This window comes from Felis catus, chromosome B3 (assembly GCF_018350175.1).
Source record: "Felis catus isolate Fca126 chromosome B3, F.catus_Fca126_mat1.0, whole genome shotgun sequence".
Lineage (NCBI taxonomy): Eukaryota > Metazoa > Chordata > Mammalia > Carnivora > Felidae > Felis > Felis catus.
This window is the reverse complement of record NC_058373.1, coordinates 100,328,701-100,348,500: the sequence shown is the minus strand read 5'-3', so window position 1 is coordinate 100,348,500 and position 19,800 is coordinate 100,328,701. Positions and strand designations below refer to the sequence as shown.

General features: G+C 39.3%; 1 protein-coding gene and 1 long non-coding RNA gene across 7 annotated transcripts in view; one reads left to right on the top strand and one right to left on the bottom strand.

The window, feature by feature from the left end:
- FERMT2 (FERM domain containing kindlin 2) overlaps positions 1 to 9,324 on the top strand; it is an 86,169-nt gene extending 76,845 nt beyond the window's left edge. For 2 of the 6 annotated variants that reach the window (XM_023255692.2, XM_023255694.2), the window contains 7 exons: positions 1,729 to 1,835; positions 1,970 to 2,191; positions 4,248 to 4,271; positions 4,777 to 4,797; positions 5,429 to 5,553; positions 6,201 to 6,342; positions 8,059 to 9,324. In XM_023255692.2, coding sequence (XP_023111460.2) covers positions 1,729 to 1,835; positions 1,970 to 2,191; positions 4,248 to 4,271; positions 4,777 to 4,797; positions 5,429 to 5,553; positions 6,201 to 6,342; positions 8,059 to 8,232 — 815 coding nt within the window. In that variant the 3' untranslated portion in view covers positions 8,233 to 9,324. The remainder of the gene's footprint in view (positions 1 to 1,728; positions 1,836 to 1,969; positions 2,192 to 4,247; positions 4,272 to 4,776; positions 4,798 to 5,428; positions 5,554 to 6,200; positions 6,343 to 8,058) is intronic. The other 4 variants (XM_023255693.2, XM_023255696.2, XM_023255695.2 and 1 more) reach the window with 2 other exon arrangements.
- On the bottom strand, positions 4,737 to 8,144 carry LOC123386081. Its single transcript, XR_006599597.1, has 2 exons — positions 8,011 to 8,144; positions 4,737 to 4,804 (listed from the first exon to the last, which is right to left on the bottom strand). It is a non-coding gene; the product is annotated as an uncharacterized LOC123386081 (long non-coding RNA).
- Positions 9,325 to 19,800: the final 10,476 nt, after the last annotated feature.

Genomic DNA, 19,800 nt, shown 5'->3' with positions numbered 1-19,800 from the left:
GGTGTCAGGGCTGCAGGACTCAGAGAGTTTGAAGACTGGGGTTAGAACGTGTCAGAGGAGCAGCAATTGGGCTACAGTGAAGCGTGGCACGTTGCCATGGTCATAGGTACCCGAGGTGGCACGGAGTGAATATTGTCTGAGATGTGTGGCCTGACAGGTGCCTCTGCGCCTACAGTAGCACCTGAGTTACCACTCACTATGCCTCGCCAAGCTTTTTAGGTTTTTTTGGTGTTTTACTTTTGAGAGAGACATGATTATGGGATTGTGTACTTTTAAGTCTGCTTCAGTGAGTAATGAAATCTGCAAAAGAACTGTCTTCAAACATCTCCTCTTTGTGTTACCTTTGCAGATTAAATGCAAACTTCCTGATAGTTTGTAATCCTTGTACAGAAAGAGGTAAATGCTGTAGCTAATATTTTTTAAAAGAAAGCAAACAGAGGGAGAAAGTCCACTAAATTCATGATAGGTGTTTCTGGAAAGGAGAAGAGGATCTTCCATTTATCTAAAATGTTCTGTTTCTTGGGGCGCCTGGGTGACTCAGTTGTTTTAGCGTCTGACTCTGGATTTCAGGTCATGATCTCACGGTTCACGGGATCGAGCCACCGTCCGGCTCGACAGTTGGGCTCTGCGCTAACAGTGTGGAGCCTGCTTGAGATTCTCTCTGCCCCTCCCCTGCATGCGCGTGCGGTGCCCACTCCCTCTTACCAGAATGCATAAACATTTAAAAAAGTACAATATTCTGTTGTTTTCAATACAGTGCTTTGTATTTGTTCTTTCTTTGTGGTAGATGTAGAGAGCTTTATTATCTTGTTCCTTATACTCTCCGTACAGAGAGATGTTGCTCCGGTACACAGAGCAAAGTGACCACAGGCCCTGCTAACAGTCTAGGAGCCTACTTGATGGTCTTAAGACACATTGAGGGTGATAACTGGAATACCGTTTAGAAAGCTCTGACATGTCTGTTATCTTCTTTCTACCTCACAGGAATGCTGTAAGGATAGTTTTAAGGTTGGGAAATTTGGGTTTAGAGATGTTCCACAAATGGGCAGTAATTAAGTGACAGAGAAGTGTGGAACAAGGTCAGATTGCAGGGTGCCTCTCCACTATGTTACACTGGTTACTACTTGTTTATGCCAGCCATTGTCCCGCCATCCAACTGAGTGTATGTTCAGCCCACCTGTGTGCCCTTCTGTAAAGCTGCTAGCTAATGCTTCACAGAAAAGGCATCATTAAAAGTCCTTTATTCTTGGGGCTTCTGGCCGGTAGAGCAGGCAACTCTTGATCTCAGGGCCATGAGTTCAAGCCCCACAGTGGGCAGAGAGGTTACTTTTAAAAAGTCGTTTATTCTTACCAAAATGTTATCCCTATACATTTAGCAACTTAAAAGTCCCAAATACCTTGAGATTTAAGGAACTGAATGATATTAAAACAGCACAATATCAAACTTGTGGGGTCGTGTTTTTTGGTAATATCCTTTTAACAGGACCCTTTCCTTCTCTTCAATGAAGTTTTATGAGGACCACAAACTGCATTATACCCCTTTTCTACACTAGATCTCTTTTGCTCCACCTCAAACAATTATTGGGCGATAAAACCTTGCTTCCCAGTTTAAAGATTCCAAAACAGCAAAATTCAGCATGTTAAGATACCATAAAATGAGAGCTACCTGTAGCGGCTTGTGATTTCTTAAAGGTAAATTTGACCATTTTAATAATTTTTTTATTACAGGATGTGAAGTTACCCCAGATGTAAACATTTCAGGCCAAAAATTTAACATTAAACTCCTGATTCCAGTTGCAGAGGGCATGAATGAAATCTGGCTTCGTTGTGACAATGTAAGTTTTCCAATTAAAAGTGTCAACTTCAGTTTTCTTCAGTTCCCTAGTGAGTTGACCAGTCGTCCTTACATTTTATACTTAAAGGACCCATCATGTGATACATTTCATATTTCAGTATTTCTTTTCAACAGGAAAAACAGTATGCACACTGGATGGCAGCCTGCAGATTAGCCTCCAAAGGCAAGACCATGGCAGACAGTTCTTACAACTTAGAAGTTCAAAATATTCTTTCCTTCCTGAAGATGCAGCATTTAAACCCAGATCCTCAGTTAATACCAGAGCAGATCACAACTGATATAAATCCTGAATGTTTGGTGTCCCCTCGCTATCTAAAAAAGTACAAGAACAAGCAGGTATTTGATTCATTTCATTTCATCTCTTTTCTTCTCGTATGATTTTGTACATGTACTGTAAATTTAGTTTCCCCTGTTAAAACTTTGTGGCTTTAATGATGGTCTGAATTTCATATCAGGTGGCTGGAATATAAAATAGGATGTGGATGGCCTTCAGTCAGTTAAGTCATTTTAAAAAATGTTTATCATTTTAATAGGACAGATCATAAGGTAAAATAGTAGGAAGCATATTTATTCTAAACAACCTAAGGAAACCGCTCTGTTAACAGGGTGTTCTTTCAGGGAATTGAAATGGTGTGGATGCTTTGAATTCCTTAATTCATGCAGTTTTATTCCTTATATATGCGTGGTATAAAGCACAGCCAGCATTTCCCGGCAAAGTCTAGAACAACTTCTCACTGTCAAAATGGACTTTTCCAGCTTTGGAGATAAACTTTACAATGGTAGAAATAGTCTACATTTTAACATCGTCTTTTCTTGACAGTCAAAAACCTAAACCAAGATTTGCGTGATGGGACAGAGTTTGGTAAATTTTGATTGAAATTCACTGCTTTTGTTCACTTTGTTTAGAATTCCTTTCCTGGAAATTAATACCATAAAAGGATTGCTATTTAGGAAAATGGTTCTTCAGTACAACATAAAAGGTTCTTTGCAGGGGAATTTCATTTGGGATAGCCCCCAGTATTCTCTACACCAAACATCATGCCATAAAAGGCAAAGGCTTCAGTGTGAGGTGGGGTGAAGGAGGCCTTTAAAATAAATATTTCATTTCTATCTAGTTTGATTTTTATCTGTTAAAGAATAATTTTAAAACATTACTGGGAGGGCCCAATAAAATACCCAGAACACTTACTAATTCTTAACTTTAAATATAATGTTTATCATATGTGTTTGAAATTACTTAGCTGGAAATGTTCAGAAGGTTAATTACCAAGTATTTGTCTTTAAGTTTCAGAGGTTGTGTAAGCTACATGGAAATTGTTTATCCCACAGTCCCTACAATGTGGGAGTAGTGAGGAATGGAGGAAATGCTGCCCTGGGGAGATTTGTGGAATGTAGATTGTAAGTTAAAAAGGGAAAGTGAATCAAGTACTAATTTTATTTTTTTATTCTTCGTTATTTCATTTAAAAATTACTTGTAAAAAAATCCTTGTTTCTGAAAGTGGATTCATTTGCCTTCAAAGGCAAGGAACAGTTTCAAATCTTAGCAAGATTCTTTCACTGTGAGTTACCAGGAAAAAAAGATCTTCAAGTCTAACTGTGAAGACTGACAAATGTTAGCTTAGCTGTCGGAGATGGGTACTGAATTGTTTTCTCAGAAGCCTCTCAAATGATTGTTTTCACTTTTAAAAGATAGTTTTCCAACCCTGATTTCTCAACTAGCGATTGTCAAGTGAAAATTCTCTGGGGGACAGAAACAGTGACTATTTGACTGTCTTCAACTGGTGAGGTGGCAGTATGTGTGGTCCGTGGTTAAGGATTCTTCCAGCCTTGTCTTCCACGTTGGCATTTTATCAAACACACATTCTTTTGTAATCCTTCTTTCCCTGACTAAATTTATGGGTTGTTCCCAGAAGGTAGAGAGCATGTATTGCCCTGACACCTAGAAAGTGCTGATTGGCAGAAGTTTAGTTGCTTATTGTGTGTCACGTGCTGTACTCATCGTTGGACATAGGGCTTAATAGTTAAACTATATAGTACAGTGGTGTTCAGGAGTCCAGTAGGATGAGGTCCGGGCCATGGGGTCCTTTATTCCTATCAGGGCATAAGATTTTCCTTTGGGCCCACCAATACAGAGAATTTGTTATATTTAATCTACTTTAAATCCCCAAAACTGTATATTATTTAAACTTGCTATATATATATATATATATATATATATATATATATATATATATATCCTTATATGACTGTGACTCCCAAACTGCATTTTTACATTTTAAAGAAAAGAGTTGTTGGGTATTTTATCCATGTTAATACAAATTGAAATAGACTACTGTGTGTATAGCCACCATTCCTAGTGTAGTATATAGCATCTCTTCATTTTCCCTTCCAGGAAAAAGGATGCAAAAAACAGATGGTAATTGAGGGGGGTTGCTTTTCTTGTGTAAATAAAGAAACAGTATGGTCACTGCACTTATTTTATGCCTTCAACTTATTTCTGAAAAGTGGTGCATGGGTCATATTATCTGACTCAATTTTGATTTCCTACTAAAATCATTAGCTCTGCCCTAACCAGTAAGAACTGGTAAATAAATGAGCAGGGAAAAGGGTATTTGCTCTTTTTTATTTTTTTCCCTACAAATTTCTACCCATAATTTTAGTAACACTTAACAATCTAAAATAATATGGAAGTGTTTCTCAGTATTCAAAGTGGAAAGTAATCGCTGCTTTCTCGTTTTCATTTTCATGCTTGCATTTACTTTGCTTGGTTTCTACCTGAAGTAATTTTTTTTGCATGGTTTTTGGCTGGAATTTTGGTTTGCAGGTTACCGCAACTTTTTCTTTGCTTCATTGCCATTTTTTCTGATTGCCTTTTTTTTTCTTTCTGCTTCCTTTTTCTTTCCTCGCATTGCCATCTACAGCCAGGCTATATAAGAGATTTGGTAAGTTCTCCATATTTAAAAAAGAAAAGGAAAGAAAATAAATACATAAAATATTTAAAGCCCTAGCCACAGTTCCCCCACCCCCCCCCCACCCCATCGCCTTCATGGATTTCCACTCTTTGTGGGAGTAGTCATCCCAAAGTGAGTATAATTTAAGTTAAAAGTTAACTTTCCTAATGATACCTTTAGAAATTAAAAAAATCTTTATGGTGGTTTCAAGTATTAAAGGTGATAAATAAATAGTCCACTACAAATTTATATTGCAGGTACTCATTCTGATATTGTGTTTTGGTGCTAAATTTAAAACCTGTCATGTACAGGATTAGAACATACCGTTTTATAAAAGCAAAATATGTGTGTGTCCTTGGAATATGTTTTGGGAGTGGCAGTTATTACTCCTGAAAGTACTTTTTGTTTCTGGATATATGGAAACTGAAATCAAAAAGAAATACATCAAGGTTTATTTTGAAGAGTCATTATTTAACTAAAATTCCTAAATGTGGCTTCAGAAATTTCCTAATTCCAACTCTTAGAGGTAATTGTGGGGTGGGGCACAGTTGGTTACTTTTGTTTTGCTCCTGCAATGAAAGAATATTGTCTGATGGTAAAGGTGATGTTTAATCATGTTTAGATAACAGCAAGAATCTTGGAGGCCCATCAGAATGTAGCTCAGATGAGTCTAATTGAAGCCAAGATGAGATTTATTCAAGCATGGCAGTCATTACCAGAATTTGGCATCACACACTTTATTGCAAGGTCAGTGGTTCTGCTACTAAACATCTATGTATAAATCTTAATGTGTACGTTTTTACTTAATTTATTTCAATTAAACATTTAAAGTACCTGCTGAGATCCATTAAGCAATTTTACAGTAAAGAATATCGAAATGTATTTTCTATTCTTGTAATTTTTACTTTAAAAATTCAAAATGATTGGGCTGCCTGGGTGGCTCAGTCAGTTGAGTGTCTAGCTCTTAATTTCGGCTCAGGTCATGATCCCAGGATTATGGGATCAAGCCCGGCATCGGGCTCCACGCTCAGCATGAAGCCTGCTTAAGATTTTCTCTCCCTCTGCCCCTCGCCCCCACTTGTGCATTCTCTCTCTCCCCCCAAAAAACTCAAAATGATAGCATTTCTATTTTTACTTATATAAGAATATCACTTTTTTGAGAGTTAAAGAGCACATCTTAAAAACAGGGGCTCAGTTGGTTAAGCATTCAACTTTGACTCGGGTCATGATCTCACAGTTCGTGAGTTTGAGTCCTGCATCGGATGAGCCCCACTTCTCTTTTTCTGCCCCTCGCTTCACTTGCACCCTCTATTAAAAAAAAAAAAGAAAAACAGAGCAACATTCCTCCCACCCCCAACGTGTTTTCAAACATTTATTATGTTTTAATACTATAGGTTCCAAGGAGGAAAAAAAGAAGAACTTATTGGAATTGCATATAACAGACTGATTAGGATGGATGCCAGCACAGGAGACGCAATTAAAACATGGCGTTTCAGTAACATGAAACAGTGGAATGTGAACTGGGAAATAAAAATGGTAAGCTAGGGGTGGGCACCTGGGTGGTTCGGTCAGTTAAAGCATCCGACTCATGGTTTTGGCCCAGGTCATGATCTCAAGGTTTGTAAGACGTAGGTCCTGCATTGGGCTCTGCAGTGTTAGCGCACAGTCTGCTTGGGATTCACTCTCTCCTTTCCTGCCCCTACCCTGCTCATGTGCACACTCTCAAAATAAATAAATAAATGGCAAGCTATAACAATGTTACTTGAATTAATATATAGCCCTTCTGGGGCACCTGGGTGGCTCAGTCGGTTAAGTGTCCGACTTCAGCTTAGGTCATGATCTCACAGTTCACAAGTTCAAGCCCCACGTTGGGCTCTGTGCTGACAGCTCAGAGCCTGGAGCCTGCTTCAGGCCTTCTAAAACTTAAGAATTAAAAGACCTATAAATTCTATAGATTGTTTGTCCCATTACCTCTTAAAGTATAAAACATGGTTGGTTATTCATTTCCCACTTAAACTTGACTAGTTCATAACTAGCCCAGTTATTAGAACTCTAAGAATATAATGATCTTCTTAGAAGATTGTTTTCCTGTAATGCTAAATCCCTTTCACTCCTAGTAGCATCTGCTGTTTATTGAATGCCTACTCTGTGCCAGTCATGATGCTAGATGTTTTTGTATTTCTAAATCTCACCACAGCCTTGTGCGGGATAGTTGGATTGTCCCTACTTTACAAATGAGGACACTCACATGTAGAGGCCTGTGGGCCATGATTGCTATGACCACACACTTAGTCACAGAATCAGGATTCAAAGTCAGATGCTCAGGGGCTCTAAAACCTGGCACAGCTACTACTGTATATCATGCTGCCCCCAGACTTGAAGTACATAAATATCATTTAAACAATCTTCTGCTGATAAGCTGTGTGTTTTAGGGACATTGGGTTTGTTGTAGCACTTCCTATTACTGCATCGAATAATAGGTTACTTTTCTGTGGTTAACCTTGATCCAGAAGCAGATAACCCATCCTCCTCCTGATACATTGTAGGAGCCTAACACTATGTCACAGCACCTATGTCATTTACCTTCATCGCGTCATATAGGCATTTTGTCATTTCTCATTATCACAGGGGCGAGTACAGTACAGTAAGGTATGTTGAGAGAGAGACCATGTTCCCATAACTTAGTTATAGTATATTGTTATAATTCTGTTATTGTTAATCTCTTACAGTATCTAACTTACAAATTAAACTTTATCATAGGTATATCTGTAAAGGAAAGAAAAGCATAGTGTATGTAGGGTTCAGTACTATCCATGGTTTCAGGCATCCAGTTAGGGTCCTGAAATATATTCCCCATGGATAAGAGGGGTTGTTACTGTATTCAAACATGATACCTAAAGGTTAAGTATCTGAAGCAAATATTAAATGCAGGAAGTAGGTTTTCTCTCAGGCCTTGAAGAGAGACATTCTCATTAATTGAATCACCAGAGACCATTTGGGAACATAATGACCTAAACCCTTTGCATTCAGTCTTCCTTTTCAGAACATGAAAACTAAAAAGGAGTCGGGGAGGGGCTAGTCAACTTGTATTCTTTTGGAACTGAAGGCATTATTAGTTTAGGATTAAAAAAAAATTGAGGGTTGACAAATAGTCTTGTGATAGGGCAGACATTAAACAGCACAGTAGCGTCACTTGTGCCTTACCTTATGTGGAGTTTTACTGAGACTGACAGTTCTTTGTCTTTGTTCCAGGTCACGGTAGAGTTTGCAGATGAAGTACGATTGTCCTTCATATGTACTGAAGTAGATTGCAAAGTGGTTCACGAATTCATTGGCGGCTACATATTTCTCTCAACGCGTGCGAAAGACCAAAATGAGAGTTTAGATGAAGAGATGTTCTACAAACTTACCAGTGGCTGGGTGTGAATAGAAATATTGTGTAATGAAACTCCATGGCCATAACAATATTTAACTTTGAAAGCTGTTGTTTGTTATATGCTGCTTAATAAAGTAAGCTTGAAATTTATCATTTTATCATGAAAACTTTTTTGCCTTACCAGACCAGTTAATATGTGCACTAACAAGCACGACTATTAATCTGCTATCATGATACAATATATGGACATGAATATGGCACACATTCCTTAGGGCCAGGAATTGAAAACGAAAGTAGTGGGCAAGTCAGGAACAAAACATCACTGATTTAAGCTAGCCAAACTAAGAAACTCAAGCCATCTACTTTAAAGCTATCCAGGGCTTAAACTATATGAAGTCTATTTATCATGTTTAATGCATGTGTTTTAATGTATGTTTAATTTGATCATGTGTTTTAAAAATGCCTACTTTTTGGTAGCTATTGATTCCCCATCCCCAAATAAATCAGGCCTGTGGAGGATGCCTGATACTCAATAATGTTATTGTTTGACCTTGAAGGAAAATGCTATCGGTCCCTTATGCTTGGTTTGTTTTTGTCCTTGAATAAGCATGTATGTATATTGTCTTGTGTTTTGACTTTCACACCCTGTTGTATTACAACACTTTTAGTATTCACCAGCATATTCACTGTCTGCCTAAAATAATGCAACTTTTGCATTACAATATGAAGTAAAGGTCTATGAAGTATGCATTTTGTGTAACTAATGTACAAACACAAATTTTATAAATTGTACAGTTTTTTAAAAAACTCACAACTAGCAAATGTCTTAGATGTAGCATCTTTGCATTAATTAAATGCTTTTAAAAATATAATTAATGTGCAGTTTTCATATCTGCTAAATTAAGAATGACTTCATTATAGTCATGATTTGCCACAATGTCCTTAACTCTAATGCCTGGACTGGCCATGTTCTTGTCTTTTGCGCTGTTACAGTCGGCATTGGTGCTATAGTCAAAAATTCCTAGGTCACATAACCCAAGAGGGGGCCGGGAGGGGTGGATTACCAGTATTGTCCAATAATCCATGGTTTAAAGACTGTATAAATGCATTTTATTTTAAATAAAAGCAAGATCTTTTATTTATGTTTCTTTTTGTACTTTGTGTTTTTACTGTTTCCATAGCATTAACTGTAGAAATGAACTCTTGCCTTTGGGAAGAACTTTGCCTACATCTTGTGTTAGGAGAACAACTTGCTGGTATCCAGAGTATCACCAGATAGTTGATACTTAATCTCTAGGATAGATTCTTCCACCCCATTTTTTGTTCTACTACTTAAAAATGAACCGCATAATATTTAAATATTAGATTGTATAAACAGAAATATGACAAATGAACAGACATTGTTGCCTCGGGCAGATTTTGTTTTAAACGGCAAAATAACTCCTGGTCTAAAAGACCACAACTCACATGTATGAATCTGCTCCCTGGTGTTAATGCTAATTATATCATTCAGATGCAAAACTTCAGTCCTGGACTTTTTCCCTTTATCTGTTGCATTCAATCAGGCCAAGTCTGGTTGGTTTTTCCCTCAGGCAATCTTTTGTCACTGCTATCGTGGACACCTGAATTCAGGTCTTTGTCCTGGGCCTGCCAGGATGCCATGGCCTCTAGAAGCAAAGCTCCTATCACCTTCTCCATGGCTTTTCTTTGTACTCTAAGGCCAGGTCATAACAATCCTTGTTCCAAATATAAGGGCTTCTTCCCATTAAAACAACATTTAAATAATGTATCTCCTTTTCTCATCTTAAATACAGGTCACCAACTTGTATAGTCACTTGGTAAAAGCCCTGAAGTAGATTTAGACGAAGGCATACTCAAGTCCCTCAGAGTCTTAAGGCCTCTGTACAAGTGAGAATAGCCTCTCTCCTGATGGCTGATTTTTCTGTCTCTCGGTTTTGCCCCAATTGCCATACTGGCAATTTTGACATTAATTGAGTCCCAGCACAGCACTGGCTATATGCCACCCTGATGACCTTGGTTGATTATAGTATAACAGCCAAAGTCCCCAGGCAGGTGCTAAGAGGTCTCCTATCGTCTCTATCCCAGCCCGCATTTTTCTCATCTTCCAACAGCCTTCATCCCAAATTGGGTGGCCCACGTTCTCTGGACACACTTTACACTCGCCCATCTCCATGACGTTCCACAGTCTTTCTTCCAGTCTCCCACCTGTTCAGATCCCATCTTTCTGGGGTTTTAGAAATTTTAGAAAGAGCTCCAGGGTTCTCTCTTCCATAAACACTTCTAAGTTTCCTTGCAGCCAAAAATTTTCTTACTCATGAACAGCCACTAAATTTGGTCCTTTTTGGAACTTAAGAGCAATCATCATTATTATTGCCCATAATAATAAGCTACTCCCTTAAGGACTGGGTCTGAGCCTCATTGTTTCTACCTAGGATCAGTTAACACATACTTGTTCATTGAATATAATGATGGCTATTTTGGAAATCAAGGAATTAATACAACTTAGAATTCTTAACAGCATCAGCATGATTCAGTATGAAGGAAACAAACAGTTCTTGCACACCAGTTACACATGAGGAGACATGCTAAATACTTCCATATACACAGTCTCTTCTAAAGAATCACACAACCCATCCTCATTTTCTAGATAAGAGGCCAAATGACCTGTTCACAGTCTCCCAGCTATAATTAATTAGTGCGAAGGCAGAGCTAGAAGTGGGACCCAGATTTCCTTCCTACCCAGTAAACACTTCACAGATCTTGAGGAACTCCATTGGTAGTAGTCCCACTACAGAAATGACATCAGTCCGTGAAAAGAACACTGGCCAGGGTTTCCAGAGACATAGTTTTAGGTTTCTGCTGTGTGGCTCAGTTTCATGTAAACATGAAGGCACTGGGGACAGGAGAACTACGAAGCTCTCTTCCAACTCTATTTCTCCTAAATCAGCAAGTTAGAGACCTGCCGATGATGTAGTTAATCAGTAATTTTAACTTGGTACAGATTATTTTTTACATAACCTTGAACTTCAAAGGTCAGGGATGTAGAGACATGAACTTAGTTTTTTCAGCTTTACCAAGGTAAAGCTGACAGAACTGTAAGGTATTTAAAGTGGACATGTGGTGATTTTATATATATATATATATATATATATATATATATATATATATATACATACATACACACACACACACACACACACACACACACACATTATGAAAGGATGGGCATTAATTAACACATTACCAGAGACACCAACTAGAGACACAAACTTTGTAGAAGGAAAGTCTCTTGGCGGTTCCGCTCTTAGACAAAAAAGCAACATTGTGGCAAATTGTACGTTTTTATGTTTAACATAGTTTTTGTTCTTTTTTTTATGTTAAAAGACTTTACAAATCAAAACCACAATGAGATACCACCTCACACTTGTCAGAATGGCTAGATTCAAAAATACAAGAAACAAGTGTTGGTGAGGATATGGAGAAAAAGGAACTCTCGCGCATTATTGGTGGGAATGCAAACTAGCGCAGCTGCTGTGGAAAACCATATGGAGGTTCCTCCAAAATTTTAAAATAGAAATCCCATATGATCCAGTAATTCCACTACTGGGTACTTACCCAAAGAAAATAAAAACAATATTCTAAAACAATTTTGACCTTTATGTTTATTGCATACATTATTACTTACAATAGCCAAGCTGTGGAAGCAACCAAAGTGTCCATCCATAGATGAATGGATGAGGGACATGCAGTAGACACACACACACACACACACACACACACACATACACAGGAGTATCACTGAGCCATAAAAAGGGATGACATCTTGGCTTTTGCGACAGCATGGACGGACCTACAGAGTATAATGCTAAATGAAGTCAGAGAAAGACAAATACCATATGATTTCACTCACATATGGACTCTAAAAAACAAAGGAAATGAATAAACAAGCAGAAACAGACCCATAAATACAGAGAACAAACTGATGGCTGCCAGAGGGGAGGCGGGTGAGGGATGGGCAAAATGAGTGAAGGAGAGTAGGAGAGACAGGCTTCCAGTTATGCAGTGAGACACGAGGATAAAGGGTGTGGCATAGGGACTACAGTCGGTGGTACCGAAACAGCACTGCATGGTGACAGCAGCTACACTGTGGTGAGCACAGCATAATGGACAGACTTGCCAAGTCACCGTGTTGTACACCTGAAGCTAAGACAGCATCGTGTGTCAACCACACTTCAAAAAAAAAAAAAAAAAAAAGCTTTATTAAGGTGCTTTTAATTCATTACCAGTTGCTGATGTGATGGGATCAGACCAACCTGGGTTTCTGACCTTTAATTTATCTGGAAGAAATCCCACACACAGTTAAAGACAAATGTTTAAAGTACTCAACACTATACCTACACTATACCTACACTATACCTACTTTCCCAGTGAAATGTTAGGTTTTGTAACGCAAAATTGGTTCTGATCCTCTAAGACACAGTCCTATCCCATACCTTTCATAACCGTTTCTACCCTATAGACTTTTGACAAGGTCTGCTGCTGGTTTTAGACTAATCACTTAAAACGTGGTAACATCTTCACGGCTTTGAGAATTCCTAAGAGAACAGGGCTTTCTGAATTCAGCCCTTTGTGACAGCATCATCACTAATCCTTACTGAAGCCTTTCCTGCACGCATAACGCTGCTAACTGCCATCCATGCTCTGCTTTGTTCCAAAAAAAAAAAAAAAAAAAATCCTGTCACACCCACCTCCCCAAACGTTTGTGCAGCTATTGCAGCCATTCCCTCTTTTTGCGGCTCTCCGGCACTGCTGTGGCAAGGACGAGCTGTGCCGTGTGGGCACAGACCTAAGAGACGTGGTACGATAATAATTCGGTCAATTCTTAATTTGCTGATAAAGGTCCAGTCATCTCTACACAGTAATATCCAGGAAGAAGTTGTTTACCGAAAGCTCCGGGCTCTTCAACAAATTAACTGCGTCTTCATCTCTTTGAACGGCTTTGGTTTGGCAGCTCAAGAATGGGGGAGGTGGTAGAGAGTGACAGGAAATGGGAAATTTTCAATCTGAGTAAAAGGAATGAAATTCTCAGAGTGGACTGCAGAGCCACCCAGAACAGGAAACAGAGTAGCAAAAAAAGCCTTATCTGGTGACCTTATTTCCCACTGTGCTGATTCTTCTCTGGCTTTCTCTGCTTTATTTAATAAACAATACAAAGTTTCCCAGGCTGAATGTGTACATGAAAATCCTCTATTCCTTTATTAAACAGTTACCAGTACGCATACGCTCAACTCCTAGTTGAGTTTCCCTTTTGATATTTGGGCACAGGCCTACATATTGCTAAAAAATATAAGCACTTAAAATAATTTGAGACCATTATCTCACGGAATCTAATTATAGTCTCATGTGGCTTCATTGGCCAGGCATTATCTGTATTACTGCTCAGGGAAGTGGTCCAAGTCCAATGTTAATTAAATTTATGATAAAAACAGCACAACCAACCAAACAAGTTTAACATACCTGTATTAATATGGTTTGTAGATACTGAATGATAAAGAAAACACTTTTTATGAGCACAAATTCTCATGTCAAATCTAAATTTTGTGAATTTTATTTTTATGGCCAGAATAAAATTCAGGTAAACACATTTACTCTCAGGTTTACTGAGCAGAGCATTTAAACCTTATTTCTGTCTGCCTTGCCTAATTATAAATTCAGTTAGCTCTTCGAAGGAACATTCGGAAGACACATTTCTTCTAATCCAGAAGAGCAAAGGGCCAGTAGCCAAAACACTCCTAACAACCAACAGGCGAAGAGGGGACAAACCTCACCGGATGGCAAGAAGTCACATCACACTGGACTCGCAGTGTAGTGTTGGCTCCGGGGTGAATGAAATAACCACAGTCCAAACAGAGACTCTAGCAACAAACTTGCACACGTATGGAAACCGGCTTTCTGAGAGCCAGTCTTGCAGATCAGCATGAAATAGGAGGACTTCCCCATGAATGGTGCTGCTGATTATCTCTATGAAACAAAGGAATTTGGAGCACTACCTCGTACGTGTACAGAGTGTCCAAATCCATTCCAAATGAACTGCAGACTTAAATGTCAAAGAAAAACTGTAAAACTTTTGAAAGATGACAGTAGAGAGCACACTTATGTGACACTGAGAAAAGAGTTTGTGTATGAACAAGGCACCAAGAAGTACAGGCTAACTGTATCAAAATGAGAACTGTAAAGATATAAAATGTAAAAAGGCACATCAAACTGGGAGAAGGTATTTGTAACACATAATGGACAGAGGGTTACCATCTAGAACAGAAACACACACACGGCTGCTCAGTGATGAAGCCAAAAGAAAAAGGGACAAAACACTGGAATGGGTACTTCTTGAAAGAGGAAAACTGAATGGCAAGTCTATAAAAACTGTTCAATTTCACTAGTATTCTAGAAAATGGGAGAAAAATACAAATTTTAAATACATGTAAAATGTAGTTTCACACGTACCGGATTAGCAAAATTTTCAAAGTCTGACAATGGTTGGTATTGGCTGGGACGTGGAACCACTAGAATACTTATTGTTGATTTGAGTATAAATCGGAACCAAACACTTCAGAAATACTTTGACATCATCTGATAAAATTAAAGGTATATCCTATGACCTTGCAATCCCATCCTAGGTATGTACATACCCTAGAGAGAAAGTCTTGCATGTACATATCAGGAGACACGCACAGGAATTAGTGCATAGCAGAACTACTTATGATAACAAAACCCTGGAAACAATCAAATGTCCATCAGAGTAGGATAAATTCTTTTTTTTTTTTAATTTTTTTTCAATGTTTATTTATTTTTGGGACAGAGAGAGACAGAGCATGAACGGGGGAGGGGCAGAGAGAGAGGGAGACACAGAATCGGAAACAGGCTCCAGGCTCCGAGCCATCAGCCCAGAGCCCGACACGGGGCTCGAACCCACGGACCTCGAGATCGTGACCTGGCTGAAGTCGGACGCTTAACCGACTGCGCCACCCAGGCGCCCCTGGAGTAGGATAAATTCTAAGACAGCTGTAAAATGGAATCAAAATAGCAGTGAATAAGTTCCGATACACAAACAACGTGGATGAATCTCAACCCAGTGCTGAACCAAAAGTTTCGCTGCAGAATACACAGTATGATTAAAGTTGAAAAAATGTGCAAGAGTACTGAAACACACACACACACACACACACACACACACACACACAAAAGGAAGTGGCAAATATTTTCTTCTTGTATTGGAGAGTAAAAGCTGCATTTTTAAAAGATAGATTGTTGGTGGGTTCTAAAGTTCAGCGTGACACGAAAAATCACTGTGACCTAATGGGAATACGGGGGTCTTGCTCTTCACCACTGAAAAGCTGCCACTGCTTTTGGTGTACTTTCCTAGGTCTGGACTAGATCAGCACATGAGTCTGGCCCCTGCTGCCAAGTGAATCGCTAATTGGCTATTTGGCTGCCCTAGTTTAAGAATGGAGCTAATGAGCCCAGGGTCAGGGGTTCAGTCCCCTTGTGGTCCAGCTGGCTTTGCTCTGTTTCATGCTCACAGGCCACACCATTATTCTGTAAATGTGCAGGGTTAGTCACAAGAGGGCCTGGGTAAGAAGAGAAGAACAGATCTATCAGCTCAACTAGATAATCAACTTTAAGCTCAAGGCTCTGGTCAGTATACGCATGACAGTGTCATTACTCATAAGCAGTTGTGAAGATGTCAACCCAAATCATATTAAACCATCTGGGTCATAGCAGAGGAGCCAAGGAACTTACGGATACCTTCTCTCACTGCCTGGATTAGTATAGAAGACGTCCCTGTACTTGAGAAAGCGCTTCTATAGAGGCTGACTCTATGAGAGAGGAATTCTGAATGAGATGTTGATTCTCCAGAAATTAGGCTTTCATGATTTGAGAGTGCCTTATAAATGTATGAACATGAAGTCAACGGGATGGGAAATGTAGATAAGAACCATTGCTACAGAGCAGAACAATCTCGAAAATGCCTGGAGTCTATTTTGATTTGTTTGTTTTGAAAATGCCCCTGGTTCATACAGAAAGTACCAGATAAGGAGTGATTACAGGTAGGTAAAATGGTCAGAAGGCTTTTCTGAAAAAATCAGGAAAGTTATTTCAGGGCAGCTTCAGTGAGAAAGGGAAAGGCATGCAGTATCACGGACTAAGCGAGACCTACATATATGTTTTCCTACTAGGGGACATTTTGAAAAGCCACCATTTGTTCTGGGGTGGACAGGACCAGTTGATCTGTAGCAAAGATGGGGAAAAGGAAGCTAGCTCTTCAAAAATAGCCTCAACAGGAAAGAAACCCACTTAACAAGAGCACAGAATAGACAGCAAACAGCCTGTTTTGAGGTCATCTCAGGTTTGACTTTTATTCCTAAATCTCCAACTCAAGAAATAATTTTCTATAATCAGCCTATGTCTTCACATAAATTTTGCAAAACCTTCAGTTTCAGGTATTCTCAAAAGAGGCCCTGCTGTCTTGTCCTAAATGTGTTATCTTTCTTTTTTGATTGGGCGTTAGTCTCATTTCAGTGCTCCAAGTATTTGGCATCTGGTGGGAGTTTAGAAACTTCCTTTTGCTTTCTCATAAATTTTGTTGAAAGCAACCACATAACGAAGAGCAAATACTTTCTACTTCCTCTTAGCGGGAAGCTGGAACTGAGTTCCTTGGGATGCCCTGTCCAGACCTTGCTGTACCGTAGATGGAGGTCTACAGTGTCAACTTGACTCTACACATGCCCAGAATTCCTCCTATGAAGATCTTTAAAGAGGGAACTGGACAGATGTTTTCTTTAATTGTCACTGGTCAAGACAAATCTGTGGAATGAAGATCTTCTAGTTTTGTTTGCTTTTTTTTTTTTTTAAGGCAAACAACATGAATTAACATTGTTTCCTCTAGTCCCAAGAACTGCTTGAGATCAAACCATGTTGATCTCTAAACAAAAAATGACTTCTAAACCTACGAGATTTGATTATAAACCTTGCCCTTGATTTACATTCTAAGAAATTATGCTAAGGGCTGTGCTCCATAAAAGCCCAGGGCATAGTCTTTTGCAATCTGTTAGGCAACTATTTTTAAAAGGGGGTGGGAGGGAGAGATGTGTATAATAACTGTTTGGCACATAATTCATTGAGTTCTGTTTCTAAGTAAGAGGTCAAAAATCCCGGGAGGCCAGTCAGTTCATTTTGTTCTGAGATCTGCACATTCAGATGTGCTCCTCAGTGAGGCAGGTAAAGCTGATTCATGGTTGGCTATTCTTTTGAGAAAAAGGAAGACACGTTTCTGGAGAGGTGAAAAACAAAGTGCGTTGCCAAAGCTGAAGATGGAGAAGTAGAAGGCAAGGAGCTACTACCTGTTTAATAAATCTAATATCTTGAGCACTCAGAAGAAGAATAGTATATTAAGGGCCCAGAGATGAAAAGACTCTTATAATCATGCAAGATGGCACATTTACATGAGAAGTCTGGTATGTGCCACATGGCCATTTGTGACTAACTGCCAAGGGAGCAATGGAGGTGATAAGTGCTCACGGGTCACAGAACGCTGGGGGCCAGAGCAGCCCCAGAAAACTGCCTGACGGGGACCACAGCGGATGGGGCTTGAAGGATGTGGAAAGAAGTGCAGGGGGAGGGCAAGAAGGCAGGAGGGTTGGAAGGGCAGTGAGAAAATGCCAATCCTAACATGAGGAAGCAGTAGGTGCTCAGTAAATATTTGTGAAAATACTTAATCGCTAAACTTTTTTTAAATATTTAATCCCTGAATATTTTGTCCCTCAAGGAGTGATTTTTTTTTTTTTTTAGAAAAAGCAACTGATTAAAATACTTAAACAGACAGATCCTGTGAAGTAATTTAGTATGTGTTTGAATTATTCAAGTGAAGCTAAATTAAGCCAACCGTTTCAAAAGTACAGACAGGGAAGCCAGAATGTGACGGAGACAAGCAAGCTACTGAAAATCATCTAGAGGAAAGACAGAAGTGTGAAGGGTCGGCTATAACTTTAATTAGCATCAATTCTTATATTATTGAAAAGCAGTGGAGGAACAAAGATGAGAAAGCAACAAAAAAAGTTTTACAAAAGTATAAGATAAAGGAGTTTAACATATTGAAGCTTCCAAAAACAAGATGTCATGGAACACCCATGGGAAGGCCAATTTCCATTTTAAAAGATGCTCCTTACATTTGGGGATGAGGAATGGGGAGGGCCAGAAACAGACATGAGCACGTGAGCACGTCCTCAGGGGAGGTCTGAAGGGAAGGAGAGAAGTCACCCCCATCCGGCAAGACTGCTGAAGCGTGGGAATCTCGGCAACACGGTGAGGGGTGTGCGGAGAACTTCGACCCTGAGCAGATGTGCCTAAATCTGCTTTTCTGAAACAAAATATATTGCGGTGCTCAGAGAAACTTCCGTAAGGGATTTGGAAACATTCTCACCACAACTAAGGCTTTAAAGCCAGCTCCTTCTGGCAAATTCCATTTAGGTCCTCTAAAGAAAAATGACACCAACAAGCAAACACTATAACCAACACTATTTAAAGCAAGAAAGAGAGACCAGTGGAGCCCTTCCCATCAGACAAGGCCCATACTCATGACCTCCAGGGGAGGTCCCTGGGTCCCCACAAGCTACTTATTATCTTCCAAGTATCTCCCAGCCCTAGAACTACAAGGGCAGTGCTCAGTCTTACCTCCCAGGGCCTATGAAATATTCCTCTAATGAATGAGGGAGAGAAATCCAGCTACACAGAAAAGGATTAGCCTTCAGCAATGTGAAAACATGGAGGTGAAAGTTGCTAAGGGAGGAAACTCAGAGGGAATCTTACGTACCTCAGGCCTGAGATTGAATATGGTTATATGCTTGCTTTTTGTATTAGCCAGCTGGGGATTATTTATTTTGCTATTTTTAGGTCCAAAAATCTTAGACTTCTCTCCCTACCACTAGCTGTTTTGAAGTAGAAAACGGAGCCAATTTAAATACTAGCCCAAGCAAAACATCCCAGAGACAGGTGTCCTCAAAAGAAACAAATAATACAAATTCAAAAAACAAACAAACAAGAAAACAAGATTTCAGGATCATCTGTGCTATTGTTCTTTGAGTTTTAGGTTAGGGATTTGTAGAGGGTCTCATGGAGATACAGTTTTTTAAACCTGAGGCAGAAGAGTTCACTGCAAGGGCAAGAACCCTTTTGTAATTTCTTCTCAGACACACCTTCCCCAGCGTGACTTCATTGTGTTGATTCCCCAAATAGCAGGCACAGTCCCATTGAAATTAAACAGAAAACAAATTAAATAAGAATAAATTTTGTTACAGTGATCTCTGCCACATTTTCCCTCCTCTAGTAATAGTAACCAACATTTACTGTGCAAGAACTTGGCAAAATACTTTACACATATTTCATCTCCTTGAAGCCTCACAAAGGGACTTGGGCGATGGAGAAATCAGCGAATTTTCTCAAAGCCACACAGCTAATAAATGGCTCCAAACGCTTGTGATCTTAAGCCACTGTTGTTCTGCTCCATTAATATGGATAATCGAATATTACCCAAGTACAAC